This window comes from Nematolebias whitei, chromosome 7 (assembly GCF_014905685.2).
Source record: "Nematolebias whitei isolate Nwh7 chromosome 7, NemWhi1, whole genome shotgun sequence".
Classification (NCBI taxonomy): Eukaryota; Metazoa; Chordata; class Actinopteri; order Cyprinodontiformes; family Rivulidae; genus Nematolebias; species Nematolebias whitei.
The window spans coordinates 7734872-7759854 of NC_056504.1; the positions used below are offsets into that span (position 1 = coordinate 7734872).

Sequence of the window (24983 nt, forward strand, 5' to 3'; positions counted from 1 at the left end):
ATCTCAAAGGAGGGGCTTCAGGATCACTCTGTGAATGTCCTGGAGGGACCAAGCCAGAGTCCAGACTTGAATCAGATTGAACATCTCTGGAGATATCTGAAAATGGCTGCACAGACGTCTTAATCCAACCTGAGGCAGCTTGAGAAGTACTGCAAAGAAGAATGGGACAAACTTTCTAAAGACGGTGTGCTAAGCTTGTGGCATCATATTCAAAAAGTCTTGAGGCTGTAATTGTAATTTTGAGGAGACTAATACAATTTGGAATAAGGCTGTAACAACAAAAAGTGGAAAAAGTGAAGCGCTGTGAATACTTTCTGGATGCACTGTACTTCTCTGCCCCTCCAGATTTTCTCTTGCAATACCACACCTCCTCCCTCAGCACTCCGTCATATGCCTTTTCTAAATCCATAAAGACACAATGGAGTTCTGTCTGACACTCTCTGTACTTCTTCATCAGCATCCTCAAAGCAAACATGGCATCTGTGGTTCTCCTTCACGGTATGAAACCATCCCAATTTTTAGGCTGTTTTATTATGAAATGTTTAAAGAGTCTATTTTTATGAATGTTTTCACCTTTTTTTACATTTGAGTGCATTGCTACACATAGATTAGCTGTACAGTCATGAATCATACAAACCTATATTTTAATCAACATGTTAGAAAGAGTTTTAAAGTTGCACACCATCTGAATCTCTTCAGGAGAGAGCTCATCCTCCACACGGCCCTCCTCCCACAGATTGATGGAGTTGTTCTGGACTTCTGACGCATTCTTCTCTGCAGGGGGAAACAACAGACAAATTAAAATGACTTCACCTACAACAATGGGAATTGTAGTATAAGTTTTAGCAAGCACAATTTCAATTGAGTTTGGTAAAAAAATAAATAAATAAAATGAATCCAGAGCTGTCAATTTCTTTAATATTTCCAAAAATGGTCTTTAAGCTTTTTATAAATCACATACAAGTCCACCCAACAAGAATACCGACAATTAAGATACCCCACTACTACATTTAAACCAAGACAATAGTAAAAGGATTTACCTGAAATAGTTTCAATATGCTCTTGTCAGAAGATACTGTATGTTAAGTCTCAACACTAGATATTATAGTAGTTTTTTTTTTATCTACATGATGGACTGATACAAGACAATGCAGTAGTGGGCACAACAGCTAATTAAAAAAAATAGCTTTGCCAACGCCAGATCGCTAAACAGGTAAATAAAAAAATAAAAAAATGGCGGAAGCTAACGCTGACCCCCTAAGAATTTAAACAACAAATAAATAATTAAATATTAATTTTAACCTTATCTTTACATTTTCTGTCATTTGTGCATTTGTCAGTCAAAAGAAAACATGTCGATTAAATACAAGTTCTGCACAATTAAATTTTTTGTGTGTATGGATCTAAAATTTGAATTTAAAGGTAAATTGGCAGGATATCAAATGTTTGGGCCCGGTTTAACCAGTGCTCAGTCTGTGATCACGATTAATGGCTCTCAAAAATTAAACCAAAGCTTGCAAATGACAAGGATGAATACAATATATATACCACATATATATATATATATATATATATATATATATAAAGAGAAATTTATAAACTTGTTAAAAAAAAAAACAGACTTATTACATCTGAACAGCCACTATAACGTCACAGCTTTCACAGAGAAATAACCCCAGTGTTTTAGGAGGCGTGTTCACTTACCAACAGTTTCCTCCTGAATAATTTTCTCCTCTGCAGGTTCCACTTCCACAGTCTTCTCCACTTTTCTGGAGTGCTCTGGTGTCAATTTGGATCTTAAAACACAATTGCACATTTTAACATGAATCACATGCAGGCAGCTTCAGGGAGCTCATCAATCTGAAGAGGGAAGTTTACTCACAGTCTCTTCTTGTCCACCAATCTTTTGACTCTGATGGCTCTCTGCTCAGAGTACAGCTTACATACGCCTTCAAAGCAATGACAAAGAAAACCATGACACGACTGCACAGTTCTGTGCACCAAAATCCTCAAGTACTGAGAAGATTTGGTACGATTCAGTCTGAACAGTAACTAGTTCCAGGAAAGTACCTGTCAGATACATCTCAATGATATCCAGCACTGCACCCCGGTGCTCCTTAACCTGGGCTGATGTCGTCTGCTTCTCCACTGTTACAGAGAAGGATGCTTATATGTTGGCAAACAGTTCATTCGTAAAATAAAAATACAGCTTATAAAAGAAAATGCAAGCATCTCCGTGCAGCATGGTTTCTACATTATATGATCCTGTTCAGTGTGAGTGAACACACACCTTCACTGCGTAGCTGCTTGATGGCGTCAGAACAGGTTCTCATGAAGATCTGAGCATCCTGGTCGATCTGGTCTCGCTCACTGTCCGTCATACGGTTAAGATCTGATGAGATGAGACTATAATACACACGACATTGCAAGGATGAATAAAAAACTCTAGCAAAACATCAGAATATAAATGGAATTTTGTCAAATTATATAAAACAAATAAAAAACAACAAAGGATACGGTTCTACAAAAACAGTCTAGAAAAAATACAGTGAATATCTCCAGGAATTTTCAATAAACTCATATTACCACAAAAAGCAAATTAGAAGCCACATACAGTATAAGAGCGCAAATGATCCTCAACAAATAAAGCACGCCAATTTAATCTGAACAACAAACAAACAAACAACCCAGGAATGCTAATTCAAATCCAAGTCTTTCTAACAGTAAACAGTTTGAGTCGACGCCGCTGACAGAAGAGCAGCACACATTCTCCAAATAAAACAACTCTAATTTAGAAAATGTATTAACATGAAGCTTTTTGGTTTACAGAGCAGCATGCCATCCGGACACAAGCTGAGACCTGATCACCCAAGATGGAGTCCCCAGGAGGAGGTGTGGGATGTTGAAAAGACCAGAAACACCACTGACGTGCTTCAGCAGTTTGTTCAAAACAGTAACATGCCTTGAAATCCAGAAGAGGGTGCTGTAAAGTTTTGTTTTATGCATGAATGCTTGCCCCAACCTTAGCTGTAATGATCACTGACAGATTAAATCTGAGTTATAGCATTTATTCCACTTGCAACAGGAACATTTCCTGCCTTTTCACTTTAAAAATTAAAGTAGCATTCCTTGAAATAATTCATATCGTTTGCCTTCTTGCAAGCCCAGTTTTTAAACCAAGATGTCACATGAACTGTTATTGCCTGTTGGAATGACTTTCAGATAAAACCGCGCTAAATTTTAATTAAGTATTTGCAAAACATTTTGAGCTACAGCCATCATTGTGTTTTCCAACTTCCATTAGCTACAATGACCATCTTCAATCACGCCAACTCCGAAACATAATCAGTTGTACAAATAATGTACTAATGACTACTTTGAGTTTCATTAAAATATGTCCAGTGGTTCATGAGATGTTTATCTAACAGAAAGGCAAGGTTGACTACAACAGCTTCAACAAAGACAAGAATGCATATCATATAAAGCCTCACATCACGCCAACGTTTTAAACAATGACCTTCTGCTATTTGTTAGCGCTCAGAGTTAGGAATGCCATTCAGCTAAACTGTAGCTCAATATCTGTACAATGAACTGAGGCTGATTAGCGCTCATGGCCATGTTGACATGAAGTGACTCCATCTGTTGTAAATGTACATGAAATTATCACTTTCTTCATACGAACTAAACTCTTTCGCTAAACTCCGTCCAGTGGTTCACATTTAGCAAAACCAGCCAAGAACACACAAGCACAGACACTAACAACATTAAAGACATTAAAGAAAGGAATAACTGAGTTTACATCTACATTTTGTTACTGTGTTCTGCTGTAGATTTATCCATACAGCTTATCTAGGCTACCCAAACACAGAGTGCCCTTGAGCAAATAAAGGCCTGGATTAATCCCTGGGCGTGACTTGTTCTACACTTGGTTGCAGCTCAATTATTCCAGACAATTAGACTGGAGCCTGCCTCAAACGACCACCCTACTCGTTGCTGACCTCGTGCCAGAAGCCATCACACGCACAACCACACATGCAAACGTATTTGATAATAACCCTGACCTCTGACCTTCTCATTTTTTTTTTTTTGGGTCCGTTTTCTTTGGTTTGTCTGGTGTTCAGCTTTAAAGGTTCTGTTGCAGACTGTTGTGGTTTACTGGTTTACTCTGAGGGTTTGGAGGTTTTGCTTACCTTCCAGAACTCACGTAATCTTTGCGGTGCTGTAGCAGAAAGTCTCGAAGCTTGGTGATGTTTGTTATCTGTCAAAATAAAACGAGAAGATACATTACAAGGCATTCTTTCATTTGTACACCATCAATATAATATGTCACAGTTTTGTTCTTTTGAATATATTTTAAAAATAATATAACTAGTAGGGAACAATTTTGCTTCCTACTGAATTCAAAAAGAGCTTGACTAAAGGAATCTTTTAAAAAGTATTGAATCTGGCGTTTATCTCAATTGTCAGCATTTAGACAACTCATCCACCCCCAGACATAACCAGCAAGTTCCAGCTTTAATGAATAAAAGCCTGAGCTGCTGCATACAGTGCGCTGACAGAACCATGTCTGATAGGCTTTAGTCACGATCTGTTACATTTTCTCTACAAGAAAATGTCCAGGTTAGTGCGTGCGTGCGCACCGAACTTGGTTTGGCCCAATATTTGTTATTGCAATTTGGTTAAATATTAAAAAAGACCAAATTGCTTCCCAATCCACAGAGCTCTGCTGGCAGGGTCCAAGTGTATGTGAATGCACACACAGTAGACTCTGTTGGATCCAGAATCCAACAGGACTCAGACAAGCCCCAGATTGAAAAATGACACAATGAGTTTGACTGTGACAGCAAGCGCTGTGCGTGGGGGATTATTTGCACAGCATAACGGACGATGTCTTCAGCCTTCAGCTTTTTTCACTCTAACAACCTCAATTATCAAATTGCTTTGGCTGCAAGATGTAACCTGGCACCCAACTTTAATAGCGTCTCTAAACATTCATCCATCAGACCTCTGTGACTAAATGTGTTTTTTTTATTTATTTTTTATTAAAGCTGCCTTAAAAGAGGAGAAAAAAAAGTTTTTCCTAAAGATAGAGAGCTAACGAATTTATCTGCTTAGACATATAACAGAATGATGGGGTCCATTAAGGTGGGCTGACCCTTGTACTAATACTATTATTAGAGGTCAGGAGGTAATTGTGGTTCAGTGCAATTGAGCTTTAGAAGAGTGGTCAAGGAGAACAGAGCAGTTCTTACAGCTCAAAGTGTCCATTATAGCTACTCTATGCTAATAAGAAAAAGGTTGGGATGATTTATTCATTAGGTCATTTTGATTGGAATGAGTTCAGTAAAATGTTATGTTTAAAGTTTTAATGTAATCTTCACCTAAAATAATTAGTAGATTAAAATGTAATGACTTTAAAGTAAAGTGCAGATGTTTTGATTGATTAGAAATTCTTCACTAAAAACTGATTTTTTTTTAAACAAATGCAGTTTGTAGCATTACCTCATGCTCTAGAACAGGGCTACACAATAACAGGAAAACATGTCAGTGTAATAGTATTGTTGAATGTTGTCATGACCGTCATCTGCAATAACTCTTCCTCACTTTGCTCTTTCTGTTCCGTTATCACAACATTTTAAAATTGTTTTTCTGTGTAATTCATCACAGCCTCTATCTAGGGCAGTGAGAGTCCATCTGACAAACCAAATATATCAATGACATGGAAAACATAAAAGGCACAACACTTTATTGTAATTCAAGAAATCCTGATACCAATGTTGTGTACACTGAAGTTAAATTCACAATATACAGTACTGTAAAGCTCAACTCAGGACTTCCTGTAAATATATTTGTGATCAATGAACTACTCAGACAAGTCATGAAATAGCTAACAGTAGCTCTCGATTACTGGATCAATATATACTTTTCGTCACTTTAACTTTGTTTGTTGCAGCATTCAGAAAGAAACGTTGGAAAAACATTTGAGAAAATTTAATAATGACATTGTTTCCACAATGTAGACAAAAATAAACTTTTAATGAAATAAGCATTTTATATTTTCTGCTTTTTGCTTGTTAATAACACCAGAAATGAGCTTTTTCTTTATGTAAATACTATGAGCAGTCGTCCGTCAATGCAAGGGTTGAGGGTTCGATTCCACCAGTAGTCACATGATGAAGTGTCCCTGAGCAAGACACTGAACCCCTCATTACCTTTGATGTGTGTCCCATCGGTGTATGAATGTGACAAAGCTCTCATTAGTCTTTTTATAGATAGAGTGTAGGAATGCGCAATATATACGGTGCACAGTAGAAACGATAGACATTTAGCCCATGATAGAGATCTGTCTTCTACTGGCTAACCGCAGTAACGCTGTCTTATCTAAAATCAGAGTTGTCAGATTTAATCGTTACGTTGTTTGAGTTGAAAACTGTGCGTAAATGGTGTTAAAGTTGTTTTCTTCGAGAGCTAAGTAGCGAAGCTACAAGCTAACTATGGTCGGCTTGCCATAATGTTGCCGTATTTGGACGCATGCGCAAAACGCTGTGTTCCATCGACAGTTAAAGTAAGCGTTAGTCAGCTTTAGAGAGTGTATTTGTGCTAAAAAAAAAAAAAAAAAAGGGGTACACCTGCTCTCTGATCTGTGAAAAGAATGCTGTGTTGTGTGATTTTACTGCGAGACCCTGTCTGGTCAAAGCCACTGAGGAAACCGGTCGCCATTTTGTGTCAGCTCTCCTTAAAGCGGAAGAAGATGCCCACGAAATAGGGAGGCACCAATCCACTTTTTTTTTTTTTTTACTTCCGATCCCGATACCTAAATTTGGATATCGACCGATCCTGATCCCGTTCCGATATCATCATGATTATTGATTTTATATGAGGCTGTAATAATCTCTTATCTATAGGCAAATACAATTTGTACAAAAATATGCCTGCATGTCCAAAAAGGCAACTTGAGGTAAGTTTTATTAATGTTGGATAAGTTTTAAAGTTAGCATTAAATCCTGCTAACACAAAACATTTTTTTTTATTCCTAGCTTTAAAGTGGATATTAAAGCTCTGGGCCCATGAGCAAGGCCCTTAACCCCCACCATGTGCTCCCTAAACAGGTCTCTCTTGAAAATGAGTTCTCGTGGCTCAATGAGACTACCTGTATAAATAAAGGCTAAATAAAATAAATAAATAAATAAAGCGATTAAATGGCTTCAAACATCTGCTAAGTTCATGGCATAAACCAACACAGACATGTTCCTGTTTTTAGTATTTTACATCACTTTATAATGTAGCTGTTTTTGTTTCATGTATATATATATATATATATATATATATTTTTTTTTTTTATTTTTTTTATTTTTTTTTTGTTCTTGCATTTTTCAATTCATATGCATTTTTATGATTGTCTACTGTTGTACTGATAAATATCTCCTGGAGGGTAAACTATATCTTGGCTGCAAGTATCAAGTTGATAAATCCTTCGTTTTCTACAACTGATAGCAGTTGGTCATTAATTATGATGAAGTTTAGCAACTTCTCGGTAATCATTCGAGCTCCGTGGCTTCAGCGGTGTGTTCTTCTCGTTCAATCCGAACCTGGCAAACTGATTTCGGTCAGCTGTGCTCAATCTGCCCCTCGTCCAAGATGGGCAGATTGAGCGCGGCGGACCAAAATCAGACTGCCTGCTTCGGATTGAACGAGAAGAACACACCGCTGAAGTCACAGAGCTTGAATGTCCAACGTAAAACTAACTTTACTGTGGTTTAATGTGGTGCTATGTTTGATTAAATTTGTTGTATTGTAGGTTGCGATGGAGCATCCCACTCTCTGTACAGCGGCTCTGCAGACATTGCACGTTGCTGTCTTGCTTTGTGGTGTTTCTAGTGTAAAATACTTCCATGCAGCAGACATGTTGAGATGAAAAGTTGGTTAGCCGTTAGCCACAGTGCTGCTCAGTCCTCACATATTTACATATTTTAGCTGTCTGCAAACTATGAAATGGATTTCTTGAATGAGAGGCGGATTTTATTACTCTGGGTTTCATGAAACATGCCTCCGTTCAAGAAATCCATTCCATAGTTCAAAGCCAACTTGCAGAGCAGCCGGCAGGGAACATGTAGAGACGTTTCAGCAGACAGACATGCATCATGGTTCGGAAATCTCTGCAGGTTGGATCGGAAAAATCCGATACGCAAATTATGCTGGTAACGGAATCCGATACAGATACCAGATCGGTCCCATCCCTACCATGGAACCCCTCCTTTGCTTTTGAAGCCAAACCTTCGTCTGTCAGAAGCTAACCCACTGGACTGGTGGAGACTGTACCAGGCTAATTTTTCAAGAATGGCAAGGCTGGCCAAGAAATACCTTTGCATTCCAGCCACGAGTGCTCCTTCAGAAAGGACATTTAGCATTTGTGGCAACATTGTTTCATGTCACCAGTCTCTGTTAAAGCCAGAGACTGTGGACAAGCTAGTGTTCTTGGTCAACAATCTTAGACTCTAACAAATGACAGCAAGATTTTGAATTTGAGTTTTATTAAGTGTTTTCAGTGTGCACTTCGTTATAGGTAAAATGTTGCTCTGTTGCTGTTCATTGCTTAAGTGAGAATACTGGAAACTGTTAAGAGTTAATAACATATTATTTTGTTTAAAACATATGGCTAAAACTACATTTGATATCTTTTGCACTGTTTTGCACTAACACTTTTTTATCTAAGAACTCTCTGGACCTAGTAGTGGAATTTTCTTGATTGAGATTATTTTCTGGTATAGCAGTTTTCAAAATAAATGATGTCAAAATGACACCCTATGCTTTTTTTTCATTCCTATTGCAAGTTTTATACCAAAAACACATCATGATGTATATCGTTACCACCACCCCATCATAATAGATATCGGGATATGAATTTTATGCCATATCGCACATCCCAAGTAGAGTGCTGTATGAATGGGTAAATTCTTGTGTTGTAAAGCGCTTTGAGTATCTTGATCAGATAGAAAGGTGCTCTACATGTACAGTCCATGTAAAATATATTTAAGAGCAAACATCAGTTCATGCTCAATGCACCTTTCTGACCAGCAGGCAGTGCTACATCCTCAGCGTTAGAACTTGCTGAATCAGAACACAAACAAGGGCAGAACGTGTGCGGATGTTTGTGTGTATTGTGTGGAACCCCGGGAGTGTCGAGACTGCTGCTCAAGGGAGGAAGGGGATGGAGATCTCCTGTGTGTATACACTGGAGCTCAGATTCCCAGCACAACCTCAAGGGTTTGCAGGGGGTCAGAGGGATCAATTGCTCTTGTAACTTAAGACCTTAAAGAGCAAGTAATTCCTCAACAATGAGGAAGGGGGTGGCCTTGTGCATGTGGCTAACCACACATGGGTGCAACTAGCTATGTGTATGTGCGTGTGTTTATGAGCAGCAGCCGAAGGTGGGTGTGAGGCAGAGCTTGCAGCAGAGGCAGGAGGAGACAGTCTGCCGGGCTATATCTAATCTCGTCATCATCAAAGACCCCCACTTTACCTCCTCACTTTCTCCTTCCCCCTGCAGCCCTGACTGAGCCCAAACAAACCATCATGAGGGATTATTATGAGGAAGAAAAGGGAAAAGGCTTAGAAAGCAGATTTCTAAAGAGCTTGGATAACTCTTTGTTTTGTTAAATCCAGGTAACTGACCGAATACGATGACGACTGCACTGCTTTGGTTTAAGACTCTGCATGTGCGTTCTGACCGTGGGCTTTCCACACTGACGCCACGCTGTGTTGTGTTTAAATATGCCGGCCTGAGACCCAGAGAAAGGCCTTGGTGGAGAAGACTGCACCACATGTTGACTTTATTATCATGTTTATGTCTGACTCACTAATGGGCTGTGTTTGTCTTCTCATGTCTCCAGTTAGAGCTCCCCAGTCCATTCAATAAACAAAGAGAAAAAAGCTTGATCTGAATATTTACAAATGAAGTATTTGACTTTTTTAAATACATGCTGAAATTAGGGATGCACGATATTGGATTTTTGACTGATATCCAATATGCCGATATGTTAAAACTCATTTGGCCGATAACCGATGCAGATACCAATATTTTACATACGTTCCTTTGTCAGAACATATTCCTCTTATTTAGGCTTATTTGCTACAAAAATTGTGTAACAGCTGTAAGAGCTGGTGACATATCTTCAGTAACAGCCATATGATATGCATAGCACTTTAACTTGTATTAAATGAAAAGTGTTAAATGTTATTTATTAGCATCAGTCACCTGCGATGCTGTCTCACTTGTGGAGGCTTGTTCCAGGTTCCTATAGCTGCAGTGTGGGATCCTCTGCACTCCTGTGCATGAAAGACAGCCTTTTTAAGTTCAAAGTTTTTGTCTTTCCATTGTGCCGTAAGACTAATCACGCTAACGGGGCTAACACGACGTCCAAATGTCTGTGGTAAAACTCACCCAACAAGTCGTGCTATCGGCTATTAGCTTCTCAATGACGTCGGAAATGACGGCTTGTAACTCGAGTAACGTTACGTCGGAAAAATATCTCCGACTGGGGACGATGTAGCGAGGCTCAAAGTAGTCCATAAAAATCTTCGGCATCCGACATCCTCACCAACAAAAAATAAAACTTCCACACAGCCGACATTTTGATTTTCAATTTTCCTCTCCGCCGTGTGATCAGGTTGGCGCACGTGATGTCATCACATTGTGCTGCCACTGCAGGCAAAACCAGCGCCTTTTATATCGGCGAGTTATTTTAATGGAATGGCCGATGTGCGATATTGAACTTTAATGATAATATTGGCCAATACCATGCTGATAATATAATAATAATAATGTCATCACAATGTCATCACTGTATGTTTCCATACATTGGCGAAATTAGTCTCTGCATTTAACTCATCCACCACCAGGTGGTGCAGTGGGCAGCTACTGAAGGCACCAGGGGGGCATTTTGGGGATGAGGTGTGCTGCCCAGTGACACCACGGGTAAGCAGTGACCGGGGATCGAACCTGGGACTTTCGGGTCCCAAGCCAGCTGCCCTGTCTCTACACCATCTCGTGCATCCCTAGCTGAAATTAACATATTGTGGCTTTTACTGCAGAATGCAAAAGTTCAAAAATGTGGTATTCAGGACTCGCATACAGTTTTGCTGTGAGTTTAGGTTTGTTCATTTACATCAACCATGTCTAAAAATATCAACTCAACATTTTGAACATAATGGGAAGTTTGATTCATCCATTACATGGGGTGAGTGTGAGTAGGTAAAGTGGGGGATATTGATCAGTACAAAGAATGTTGGAAACATCGGTAAGTTGAAGCAACATGCAAAGGAAGAATCGGGTGGGTGAGTGAGTGTGGGAGAGAAAGTGACAGAGAGAAAGAGAGAGAAAGAAAGGAAGGAGGAAAGGAAGGCTGGCTGGATGGATGAATAAAACATGTCTATATTCTGTTGCAAGGGGCCCATATATAAAAATTACTGGAGGTTTGAGGGTCACAGGTAATAATTTGCAAAACTTTTTAAAAACTTTTAGCAAGAACAGTGAGTACGTTGTCCTTACGGTTTTAAGCTCCTAAGAAAAGTTGCTATGTGGTCAGCGTTGGATTTCCTTACAGGGATGTGATCACAAGTCAGAGAAAAGATGCAAGTAGCTCCTGTACTTTACCTACCTCTGCTCTTGCGATTCTACCAGAAAACTTGCAGAAAAACACATTACCATGCACCATACCGTAAACATTGGTTGCTGTTGGCAAAATGAACGAAAACGTCACATTTCTAAATATATTTTCTTTGCTATGCAACTTTTGCTGTTGTCTTCTGTCAGTCCTGACGATTTGCACAGGTCAGACAGATGGGTCAACCAGACAACTGCTTACAGATGCTCATATTTATCCACCCCACTCCTCTCCATTGTCATGGTTTACCAAAGACTTCCTGTATGTCAGAGGCAGGCCTTCACCAGCTTAATATGATGCTCAAGTTATGGAAGTAGCTCTGATACAGATGCATCTAAAAAATTGGAATATCGTGAAAATGTTTAATAGTTTTTGTCAGTCATTTCAGAAAGTGAAACTCATATTAGATTCTAAAAAAGTTAAATCTGGTCCTCTGGACATTCATTAAAAAACAACAAAACAAAACAAAAAAATTGGAGAAACGTTTCGGCTTTCATCCGAAAGACTTCCTCAGTCTGAGGTGCTGTATTCAGCTCAGTCTTATAAATAGCACCTTCTCAGAGTGGATCAACCAGTTTGCTGCTGACAACCAAAACCAGCTGCTCACATGATCAAGGTTTTGGCTGTCAGCAGCAAACTGGTTGATCCACTGCGAGAGGGTGCCGTTTATAAGACTGAGCTGAACACAGCACCTCAGACTGAAGAAGTCTTTCGGATGAAAGCCGAAACGTTTCTACAATTTTATTTTTTGAATGTCCAGAGGACCAGATTTAACTTTTTTTGATTTTTCTACCTGGATTATTGAACATGCATCAGGACATATTAGATTCATTACACGAAGTGAAATATTTCAAGCCTTTATTTCTTGTAATTTTGATGATTATGACTTAACAGATAATGAAAAACCAAAACTCAGTGTCTAAGCAAATGAGACTATTGTGAAGAGGTTCAAAACTGTAAACTCCTGGTGTCACTCCCTAATCAGCTCATTAACTCCTAGACATGAGCTACACGAAGTGCCTTACCTGCTGAGGAGGAGAAGAACTGGACTGTTGCTCAGTGGTTCAATGTCCTCTTTCCAGATGAAAGTAAATTCTCATGTTATCTGGACATCAGAAATCAAGGTCCCAGAGTCTGAAGGAACAGTGGAGAGACCCAGAATCCACGTTGCTTGAAGTCCAGAGAGAAGTTTCCACAGTCAGTGATGGTTTGGGACCATGTCCTCTGCTGGTGTTGATCCACTGTTTTCTGAAGTCCACAGTCAATGCAGCATCTACTAGGACATTTTAGAGACTTCATGCTTCCTTCTGCTGACGAGCTTTATGGAGATGCTGGTTTCATTTTCCAGCAGGACTTGGCTCCTGCCCACACTGACAAATGTATCAAAAGCTGCCTGTGTAATATTCTAATGTTCTGAGACACTGAATGTTGGTTTTTCATTATTAATTATCATAATTATAAGAAGTAAAGACTTGAAATATTTCACTCTATGAAATTAATTTATGCAATATATGAGCTTCACTTTCTGAAATGATTGACAAAAAAACTGAACTTGTTCACAACATTCTAATGTTTTTTTTGTTTTTTTAGATGCACCTGTATTTTCAGCTAAATTAGTCGAGTGAGATCTAATTCTCATTATGACGACCGTAACCTGGCCAAGAGGCAGAAATAGGGGCCAAGGTAAAATAAGATAAAAAGATTAATCCTACAGATTAAAACAATTATGCATGATTTAAATGACTTTTGACTAATCTGGTTACTGTAACAATGATGGCAACATGGAAACAAGTCAAATATAAAACCTGAACATGTTCACCACCAGCAAATGCTGTATACCAGGACACTGATCAAACAAACGAGGTAACATTTCACATAGTGGATAAAAACAAACCTGTTCTACCCAGGTAAGGAATTAGTTTTAACCAGACATAAGTCAGTTTACTTCCTTCAGTTACATAAACCACAAACAATGTGCAAAAAACTAAAAATACAACAGTCTGATCTAAATAAACTCATCCTATTAGTTGAATAAATCTGGAAAGTGTACCCACTGAGAAAAAAAAAACTTTTCAGAACTTTAACTTTTAACAAACTGGAATAAAAGGCCTAAACTAAATCTGTTGATGAAGCCAAAAAGCATCTTTGTTGCTACCTAAATGGTAGTAAACATGCCAGTCTTCCACAGTGTATTTAGCACCACTATAAAATGAGATATAACACTATGCTTGAGGACAAAAACTTATCTAGCATTTGTTGTTTTAGAGATGAGGAAAAATGATTAAATATCTGTCGCTGTTGTTCTTCTGAGGCTGAGAAGTTTGGCATCATAGATGCATACAGGTGTCATTTGAATCTATACTTCATTGACTGTCAATCTTAAAAATAGCTGAAATGTTCCAAATTATAAAGCTTTACAGTATTTGTTCGAGTATCCAGAACTATGTACTTCATTATCTTCCCACAAATTAAAATCTTTAATGTCATCTCTTATAGCTGTGATTTGATTTCCTTCTCATAATTTATAACGGTACACTTAAAAATGTGAGTTTGATCACTTTTAGCAGTGGAATAAAATTAAATTGTGCTCAAGTTTGACCGTTGACGCCTCAAAATTGAATTTACCATGGTTTGAGAAACAAAAGTGCAGGTTTTAGACCAGTGAAGAGTTCATTTAGAAGAGCGATTTCTACAAATTGTTCTGTACTTGTCTTAAGGCATGTGAGCACGTTTTACTTTTGGGTCAAGATGGAATGTGATTTGAGTAATATTTTACGTAAATGATAGATTAAATAAAATAAATCTTTGCACAAATAAAGTATCAGAGTAGGTCTGCATTTTTTGGACACAGAATAGTTTTTTCTTTTTTTTAATCAAACAAATTTAATATAACTGCTTAAAATGTGACTTTTTCCCAACCTGCAATACCACCAGAAACTAACGGTGCATTCCATCGCTGATGTAACATCTGCTGGTGTAGTCATACAACATATAAACCGCTAAGCACCCAAACATGAGATAAACTCAAGACAGCATAAATTCATGTCAGTTTAATTCAAATGTAAACACAGAAAAAATCGCCAACAATATTTTGCTAACTCTACATGAAATTTACCCATGCTTCTAAACTACCTCAATTCTAAATAATTTCCTGTTCAATGTGATTTTTAATGGTCTGATTAAGATCAGATTATCAAACCTCATGTTACGATATATTAAAAAAAAAAAAAAAACTCGGGCTAGAGACTTAATCGTGCTCGGAAAAAAGGTTAAGTAAGCTAGAGTAATGAAAATCAAAGTAAATGTTTTGAAAATTCATAAGTATGCTATTTTAGTATGAAGTTTTCACAGGAAAGAGGACGCCTAATAACCCGACAGACTCTAAGAGCTGGCTGCCGGCCACGCTCTTCAGTGTTTCAAAGAAAACACTGTGAGAAGGAGCAGATTTTGGAATACTAGTACCGACGGCACAGTGGGGAGTCAAGCACCATTTTCTACACCCAATTTAACAATTTTAGAGTGACCTGCTGCATTTAAAGTTGAGCAGGGCAGCATGCTGTGGGGAGTGATGAGGTGAGCGGTGAAATGGAGATCACAGCTCCTATACGAGGTTAAAGATTCCCCCGGACCTAAGCTTATACTACAAACACTGGCTCTCTTTATTGGCCAATCAAAACTTCTTTTGTGAAATCACTTTGAAAGAAGCTACATTTCCTTTCTCACTGTGCTGATTTTTGGGTAGAAAAGTCTCTTAAGACCACTGTGTATTTGTCAACTTTGAAGTTTTCTTTCTTTTTTGTTGAAGCTTCAGTGGGAACTTGGGAAGGAGAGCGAGTTGGGAGAGTTATGCTCGTCTTTAAGGGCACCAACATCTGTTGTGCATTAGGTGCCGGCCGTCAACATTGTTACTGGGGACCTAATTTAATATTTTCTCTGTTTTGATCTTCCACCTTTAATCACTGGCTCTTGGGAAGATCGGCTTTCCACAAAAATTGTTTGAGAGCCGAAAGAAAATGTTATTGTAGCATGTTTATGGAATCATACATGAGAAGAAGCAACTTGGGCAAAAAAATACTGCGCACGTCGAGCTGTAAAGAGGAAAATGAATACTAAAGTTAAGAAGATGGGGCTCAAAAACAGCATAACTTTAAGCAGGCAAGACATTCTAGTCACGCAATTACAATTTCTATAAAAACCTTTGACTGAGATGATATCTACAGCACGAAGGAGACAGCAGCAGGAGAAAGAGGGCACCACAGGAGCGGTCGGATTTCTTTGGTTTCAGCAGCAGTACTTTTATTAAACCACCACTTCCAATATCAATGGAACAGAACAGAACAAAAACCTGGTTGTGTGAAGCTCCAGCTACCAGGCTGAGGTTTGCTTCAGACTGACAGTTGGAGCCATCAGGCACAACTTAAAGCCCCCTCTTCCCAGGGGGAACATAAAGTGGTTCTTCAAGGTGCCTTTGAAGAGGCCCGAGTTCATGACATACATTCAACAACCCAAGTCTTTTAGCTAAAGCAACACGAATGAGAAAGACCAAAGACCTGCAGCTGCCAATAATCCATTCATTACTACAAACTATAAAAAAAAAAAAAAAAATTGTTTACCGTCAAATGAAAACTAAACATTTCCTTAAGATGTTAAAATTCTTGTGTAACTTTCTTCAACGTGTTTGACGTAACTGAAACCCCGTCTCAATGTGGTATCTCACTGGGCTGCGATTAGATGACAAACAGCCTTCATGACGGAGATCAGAAGGACTCCAAGTTTTTTTGTGTGACTTTTGCAGGTTTCTTCATTTCCTTGCACGAGTTGCAGAGCCGTGCACTCCTGTTGCTTGAGTTTTGACACGTTCAAATAATTTGTACAAGATTTCTTCAATCCATCTCAAATTCAACTGATGTGTGATGTGGGCACACCCAACAAGTCTCAAGACCACTAAAGCTGTATTTGACACCTGCAGGAGAGTTGTGCTCTGACAGAAAATGTCAAAGGCGAATGTCCAGGTCAAAAAATGTAAAACAAACAAAAAAATGCGGATGATAATCAAAAAATGGGTCTAAATCTGCCTGTGTTCATATGTAAAATATACTTCCAAGGTGTGTACTAAAACATGCCGATGGTAGGGTGAGTGTGGAGGTGGATAACAAAATAATGTGCATCGCCAAGAATACAGTTGTCCCAAGTCATGCACACAAAAACAGTGATTTTTCAAAAATGGCTCACTGGCCATGCAGTCACAAACACTCAGGACTCAGTGAGACTGCAATGGAAAATTTGCACATTATATTACAGTTTTCCTGAGTGTTGGGACACCAATCACAGCCCAGTAAGATGGTGCCTTTAGTGGATTACAATAAATCTTGTAAAAAGCTCCACTGCTATTCACCTCCATGTGAACAGTCATTTAAAACCTTGCCAATGCCAATGAATGTATAGTATTTTTAATATTTTTTTGCACCACTTAATTTGATTTAGAAATCTCAAGTTAGGCAATAATTTACTGACTTTTCAACTAATTAAAAAAAAAAAAAAAAAACGAGCATTTGTGCATGAATAATTAGTGGTTTTTACTTCTAAGGTGTAAACACACTCTACAAGGGAGCTGTGTGTTTCAAAGCCGACATACAAAAATAGTCACATTTGACGTAACGGCAACAAACTACTCATGGCCTGTAATTATTTTTCTATTTCTGTATGACTTGTTTTATTTTCTGTCTTTGTCCTTGGGTGTTCTTCCTTTTAAGCAACCATAACTACAAACACATCTAATTATTGTACTATTGAAGTAGAAAACCAATCACCCTGTTTCAGAACAAAGGGACACTACAATGTTGATACCACAAAGTGTTGTGATATTCACTTTAAAGTAACCAGTAACAAAATGTATTCTAGTAGAAAAACTGAGGACAGATAAACAATATTTTCACTTTTTTCTGACTGATACAGGCTACCATTAAAACTTAAAAATATATTAAATATGGAAAAGTTTCTACAAGTCATCATGGCAAGGAGGTTGATAAACTAGATTTTCTAATTTTAAAGGGAGTTTTTCCTTACCACTGTTGCCAATGTGCTTGTTCAGGAACCAGAGTTTAATCAATTATTCGGTGGCATATTTGGGCTATTCCTGCTTTCTACACGCAGCAGGTGATCAGTTTTTGTCGCTGACACAAAACAACAAGTATTTGCTTGGACTGTTAAAAGTGTCAGTGACATCAGATTTTCATAATAAATATGAATGCATTATTAGAAATTAACAATACTAACATTACATAAAACACCTTTATGGCACTGAGAACAGTTGTTGAGGTATCTGCATGTGCAGTAACAGGAAGTGATGACAAAGAGGAACGTAAATAGAGCATTGCTACAAGGGCTAACAACAGAGACAGTAGCAAAGAATCTTTGGATTATTTTGAATCATTATGAGAACGAGACGAAGAAGAGACGAAGTTCGTATAAAGAAAGATCAGGGAGTTTCCCTTTTTAAAGAGTCCCCCTCTGTTGTCACATCTTGTTTCATTTTTGCAGCACCAAGTAAAAAGAAAAAGTCAGTTATGCCTGCAGTGGCAGCGCAACGTGATGACATCACGTGCGCCTATCCGATCTCACGGCGGAGAGGAAAATTCAAAACGGCGGTGTGGAAGTTTTATTTTTCGTTGGTGAGGATGTCGGATTCCAAAGATTTTTATGGACTACGTTGAGCCTCGCTACATCGTCCCCAGTCGGGAGATATTTTTCCGACGTAACATTACCAGAGTTACAAGCCGTCATTTCCGGCGTCATTGAGAAGCTAATAGCCGATAGCACGACTTGTTGGGTGAGTTTTACCACAGACATTTGAACGTCGTGTTAGTGATTAGTCTTACAGCACAATGGACGGATAAAAACTTTGATCTTAAAAAGGCTGTCCTTCATGCACAGTAGTGCAGAGTAGGGGTGGGCGATATGGCTCAAATATAATATCGTGATATTTCAGAGCATTCTGGCGATAACGATAAATTTTGTGATTAACAAAAATAAAAATAATTAATTTAACATGTTGCTTTACAGTATTATATAAAAACAAACAAACAAAAAAAGGTTAATTTTACTGAAATTACTTTATTTGGTAAAGCATTCAGTCTCAAAGTATAAAAATAAAAAGGATCCTTCTGTTATTTAGATTGAAAAAGTCTGCACAAAATATAGATCAACAAAATCCACCACAAAAACTAAAGTGCAGGTGAAGTTTCCCAAAATAATTAAATAAAATGAAGCTTAAGATCTGTTGAGCATAAATGTAACATACAACAAAATATATGTTTCCTTTAAATGAGCTATAACTTCCAGAAGTTGTAACAAGGTGATCAGCTGACCCTGAAGCTTGTGGAGTCTCAGCTTCCTCTGTTCCTGCAGGAATGATTCATTTCTCTGATGCGCTGTCTCTGATCACATGACTGTTCTTGGTCCATGGACTGTGGAACGAGACAGACCTGCGCGTGTTCGTACCGGTAGTTTAGAGCGGGGGAGACCCGCACCGGCAGCCCAGAGCGGGCTGTGGGGGAGGGAGAGACAGTTGAGCTGTCTGTACCTGCAGTTTAGAGCTGGATGGAGAGACAGCTGAGCCGCGCGTTGTTTGTTTTTAGCTTTTTAGCTAGCTAGTATTGCACGCAACTAAATAGTGTTATGCCAGTACTGACAGGTGGAGGGGGGTGTGTGCAGTTTGGTCTGGTCGTTCGGTAGGAATGCGTGATATATACGTACACGGTAGAAACTATAGAAATTTAGCCTACAATAGAGATCTGTCTTCTACTGGTTAACCTCAGTAATGCTGTGTCTGATGTAAAATCAGAGTTGTCAGATTTAATCGTTACTTTTTTTAGTTGAAAACTGTGCGTAAGTGGTGTTAAAAGTCTTTTCTTCGACAGCTACGTAGCGAAGCTACAAGCTAACTACGGCTGGCTTGCCGTAGTGTTGCCGTATTCGGACGCATGCGCAAAACGAGGTGTTCCGTCAAAAGTTTTTGGGTTTTTTTTCCGTCGCAAGTTAAAGTAAGCGTTGGTCAGCTTTAGAGAAACCTGCTCTCTGATTTGTAAAAGAACGCTGTGTTGTGTGATTTTACTGCGAGACCCTCTGGTCAGAGCCACAGACTCATTTTGTGTCAGCTCTCCATTAAAGCGGAAGGAGGTGCCCACTAGAGGGTTGGAGGGTGAAGTGTTTCAGTGTAAAATGCTGCTCTGTTGCTGTTCATTTATTAAGTGAGAAGACTGGAAACTGTTAAGAGTTAACAACATATTATTTTGTTTAAAACATATGGCTAAAACTACATTGATATCTTTTGCACTGTTTTGCACTACAAGAAAGCAGCCTAATACTTGATTTGTTTATTATTTAAAAACTCTCTGGACCTAGTAGTGGAATTTTCTTAATTCAAAATAAATGATGGCAAAAGGACATCATATGCTTTTTTCATTCTTTTTTCATGCAAGTTTTATACTAAAAACATATTGTGATAAATATCGTTATCGCCACCCTTCACAATACATATTGTGATATGAATTTTATGCCATATCGCAAATTCCTATCGTTCGGCGTGCTCGGTTTTGTTAACGGGGCGGGGCGCTTCACGTATTATATCATGAAATTAGCATATCATGAGATCATTTATTTGCCCGGGCAAGCTTTTTTAAACGGTATTATTGTGAACAATATGATATGGCCCAGCCCTAGTGCAGAGGATCCCACACTCCAGCTAGGAACCCGAAACAAGCCTCCACAAGTGAGACAGCATCGCAGGTGACAAATGCTAATAAATAACATTTAACACTTTTCATTTAATATAAGTTAAAGTGCTATGCATATCATATGGCTGTTACTGAATATATGTCACCAGCTCTTACAGCTGTTGCACAATTTTTGTAGTAAATAAGCCTAAATAAGACATCACAGACATCACAGACATCTACACCTCCAGATGCAGGAAGAGGGCCACCTGCATCATGAAGGACCCCACTCACCCAGCACACACACTTTTTGCCCCACTCCCCTCAGGAAGGAGGTTAAGGAGCATTAAGTGTAGAATCACTAGACTGAGGAACAGCTTCTACCCTGAGGCTGTTAGACTCATGAATCTCTAACTAGAATAATCACTGTGAAAAACCATATCATGTTGCTGCTGATCTGTTTCATGTTGCTGCTGATCTGTTTCAATGTTGATGTGTTCATGCATGCTCATCTGCTCACAGACTCATGTTCATGTTTGTGCTGATGTTCAATGTTTTATGTTATGAGTGCTTAGTGTATATTTAGTTGATGTTTTTCTTAGTTCATATCTTAGATGTTATTACTGTTTTTCTTGTACATTTTATTGTTGGATGTAACTGGGACCCCGTGTACATAATTTCGCTCCACCACATGTACCACATGAGGTGCGAATGACAATAAAGAAACTCTGACTCTGACTAAATATAGAGTTTTAATCTAAAGCAATGTCTCCCTAATAATCAATATATACCCACTGTAATGGATGTGTGTAGACAACAGCTCTGTCCGCCAAAAGCAAACTATTATTTAGCATTAGGAGTCAAACGATTTATTTTGCATATTCCCATGACTAATATACCAGTAATTAAAATAAAGTGTATGTTCACACTTGCTTTTTTTTTAAGTACCTGGAAGATAATTAAGATGTGATTTTAAGATGATTACATACTTTATTCAAGACTTTCTATTTTAAAAGTTAAGATTTTTTTTTTACTTGCCCACAAATATTATGTACCAACTATCTTGTTGAATAATGTTAATCAACATGGAATAAGTTTTATAAGTAATACGTATTTTTACGTCTAGAACTGTCAAACTTGTGAAATATATCCTGAACTCATCACTGTACTTTTACTGTTAAAATAATTTCTTATTAAGCAAAATGATTTTAGCTTAACACAATTGCCTTCCCCGGGAAAAAAGGGGGCTCAAAACAGTTGATTATTTACAGTAAATATAAAAAAGGAAGTAAAACGTGTTTTTCTTGTTGTGTACTGTGTATGTTTCAAGACAGAAGCTTGAATTTTAAGCTGTCATTGAACGAGCAGTGAGGTGTTGTTAAGCTAAAGCTAGCTCATTGGTAAGCACTCACCACTTCTTTAGCTCTCGACGAGAAGCCGCTTTTCGTTCTGCTTTTCTTAAAAATTTCATCTTTCGTGGAGTCAAAGCCTATTCCTATAGCCTTGTTCCTGGTTTTGACAGTCTTAACGCTGGCTTTAAAAAGTAAAGTTATATCTACGGCCATGTTTCTGTGTGCAGCTGCAACGCGACACGGTAAACAAACTGACACGTCACCGTGCGTGACGTCATTGTTCGGCGACACTCCGTTCCCGCACGATCTTTGAGTTTTCCTCAAAGATGCTTAAAACGCACTATATTTATTAAACATCTATTTTATTGTCCTTTTACTTTTATACTGTCAGTATCAGTATAATCAGAACGAGATCTGTGGATTTTGGAAACTTATTTTAGCATTTATTCTGTAAAAGCTTGTCACTTAATATAATCAATCGAAAAATTTATTATGTTTTTGTTTGTTTGCAGTTAAATTTAAGATGAAAATGTTCATACAATCAATGAACGATTTCCAAACAATCAAGCACAAACGGAGCAAGAGTCTCTTATGGAAAAATTTACTTTAACAAATGCCACTAAATCACTCAGAGTAGGATTTGGTATGGTATGGTATAAAGTTGATTCATTTAAAAAAAAGTACAAAACAATTCCATAACAATATAAAAAAGATACAAAAGATTTAAAATGAAAGGCAGCAGAAAGAAGAAAAAAAATCTTATTATATCTGCCCCTTTTTTCAAACAATTATTTCAATTATAATAATTTTCAAGTAACAGAACAAAATGAATAACTCTTTCTAATTTTTCCAATTCTAATACAAAACACACTAAGCTACTTCATATATATTTTTTTTAACAATCCAGCTTTGATCTTTTTCTTAAATGTACACATTGACTTGGCATTTTTCACATCACTCTCTAGACCATTCCACAATCCAACTCCTTGGATTGAGGTAGACCTTTAGACTTAATTGTCGTCATGCTGCTATCTTCACTGACTCAGAGAACATCTGGAAACTTTTTGTCCTTCTCCTCCATCAGTACATGACACAACACTGCAGTAGCAAAGGGATTTGGAACTGTCTTATTTAACTGAGTTTATTTTTATAGTGCCAAGTTGCAACAGAAGTTATCTTAGAGCACTGCACAAAAACATTCACATACATTATAAATGCCAATTAGTAAAGTTATCCAGTCAAAGCAGATGGTCACTTGTGCTGAGCCTGGTTCTGCTAAAGGTTTCTTCATCATGAGGGAGTTTTTCATTTCCACTGTTGCCTTCATGCTTGCACAAGTTGAGAGTTCTGCGATGAAGTTAAATTCAAATCAGATACCGTAATTTTCAGACTATAAGCGGCTACTTTTTCACACACTTTGAACACCGCGGCTTATACAATGCTGCGGCTCATTTATGGATTATTTGTTTTTGATGGGCTAATGAGCTTCATGCCACCAAAACATTTAGTTTCGTCACACCCAAGTGCTCATATAGCTGCCCAATACACATCTCTTGGGGGTAGCGATCATTGATTCCCTGGTAGACTACTGTATTTTTTTAAATCAGCCGTGTTACAGGCACTGTTCAGAAAAAAATATTTACTGTATTTGTGCGCTACCGGTATGTATTTAATTAAAAGTAACAAAAAAAAACTTTCTTACAGATATCTCATGTTACAACGTGAACACCCGTGGCTTATAGATAAGTGTGGCCTATTTATGTAAAATTTTAATTTTCTTTTTAAACTTAGTGGGCGCTGCTTATATTCAGGTGCATTCAAGAGTCCAGAAATTACAGTAAATAGTGTTAACTTATTTATATATATGAATGTTCCTGTTCAGTGCCCTGAGATGTTGTGACTTGGCGCTATATAAATAAACTGAATTGAATTGATTAGAATGAAGCCAGCTGATTGTGTTGTCTTCATTTCATCACAGTCTCCCATCCTGAGCTAGCACAAAAGCAACAGTGGAAATGAAAAACTCCCTCATAACAGGAAGAAACCTCCGGAAAAACCAGGCTCAGAACAAGCAGCCATCTGCTTCGACCGGCTGGGTTTGAGAGGACAGGAAGGAGACACAGACACAGAATGGCAGGTCCAGAATGTAGTCGAGCAGGTCCCTCACTAGGAGGAAAGACAAAAAAAATAACACCACATTAAGACAGAAATAATTACAAACCATTCATTTCATGAAATGTGGTAAATTTGACCTCCAGTAGTCTATGCTTACAGCAGCATAATAGGTCAGGAAACAGAGTTCTTCAGCTTGAGCAGGAGTATAACACACTTAAAATTAAGTTTTAAAAAACAAAATAGAATCACTGAAAAATAATGTTTTGTTTAGAAGGTTATATTACTACTTAGCACAAAATGAGTTAAACATTCTCTAAATTATTATTAATTTCAAGATAATTTTAAAAGTAGAATTTTTACTATAATTTATCTTCCTTTTAACTCCTCTCCTGAATCCCGTCTTTCACAACTGTGAAATATCATGTTTATCCTACATAAATATGTAAAATAAGTGTATCATTTTTGGTTTATTCCAAATGTAAAGTTTAATACATTGAAAAAATGTATTTGCCGATTTTTTATTTTTTTTTACTTTGAAGGACAAATTTAGGAACTGTAAATGTCTGACACGTTTGAATGCACCCATTCAGAATAAATCTTAAAGTTTTTTGTGCCAATGTAAGCAATACTAAAATTCTGTCTTGTAGGCAACTGTAGTAATTGGTGTGTAATATTTCTCATAAATGTGTTTATTTGTAAGTGACTGGTGTTGGCACCAAGATGTAAGCTCTGGGGCCCCGGAGTGTTGAATAAAAGCCTGTTATTTGCTGTGTGGTTTGCTCATTTCCTTTGTTAATGTTGTGCCAGACTGTGCTACAGCTGAGTGCTACCACTGTCTCTCCATTCCTGCCATTTCAGCATTACCAGCTAGCCTTTTTTTAAACTCTCTTGGCTTGAGTGCAGAAAGAGAGCTACTTTTCAGAGACTAAGGTGAAGGAACTTGATTCTCTTTACAACATAAAATTTATGTCAAATTATTATGCAAGTTAGTCTTTTCCACTGGTGTAAAGTATAAACTCACCTGTCTTGGACCGAATATAGCACAAAGGGTGTTGATTCAGTATGGAACAACCTTCAACCCCACTGTAATTAAAGGCCATGCCATGTCATTTTATTCTCTAGAACATGTGTCAAACTCA

General features: G+C 37.9%; 1 protein-coding gene across 1 annotated transcript in view; it reads right to left on the reverse strand.

Annotated features, from left to right (window-relative positions):
• stx18 (syntaxin 18) overlaps positions 1 to 21993 on the reverse strand; it is a 25538-nt gene extending 3545 nt beyond the window's left edge. The window contains exons 1-7 of the mRNA XM_037678597.1: positions 21790 to 21993; positions 4191 to 4258; positions 2291 to 2406; positions 2071 to 2148; positions 1883 to 1949; positions 1705 to 1796; positions 683 to 774 (exon numbers count right to left, since the gene is read on the reverse strand). Coding sequence (XP_037534525.1) covers positions 683 to 774; positions 1705 to 1796; positions 1883 to 1949; positions 2071 to 2148; positions 2291 to 2406; positions 4191 to 4258; positions 21790 to 21942 — 666 coding nt within the window. The 5' untranslated portion in view covers positions 21943 to 21993. The remainder of the gene's footprint in view (positions 1 to 682; positions 775 to 1704; positions 1797 to 1882; positions 1950 to 2070; positions 2149 to 2290; positions 2407 to 4190; positions 4259 to 21789) is intronic.
• Between the last annotated feature and the right edge of the window lie 2990 nt (positions 21994 to 24983).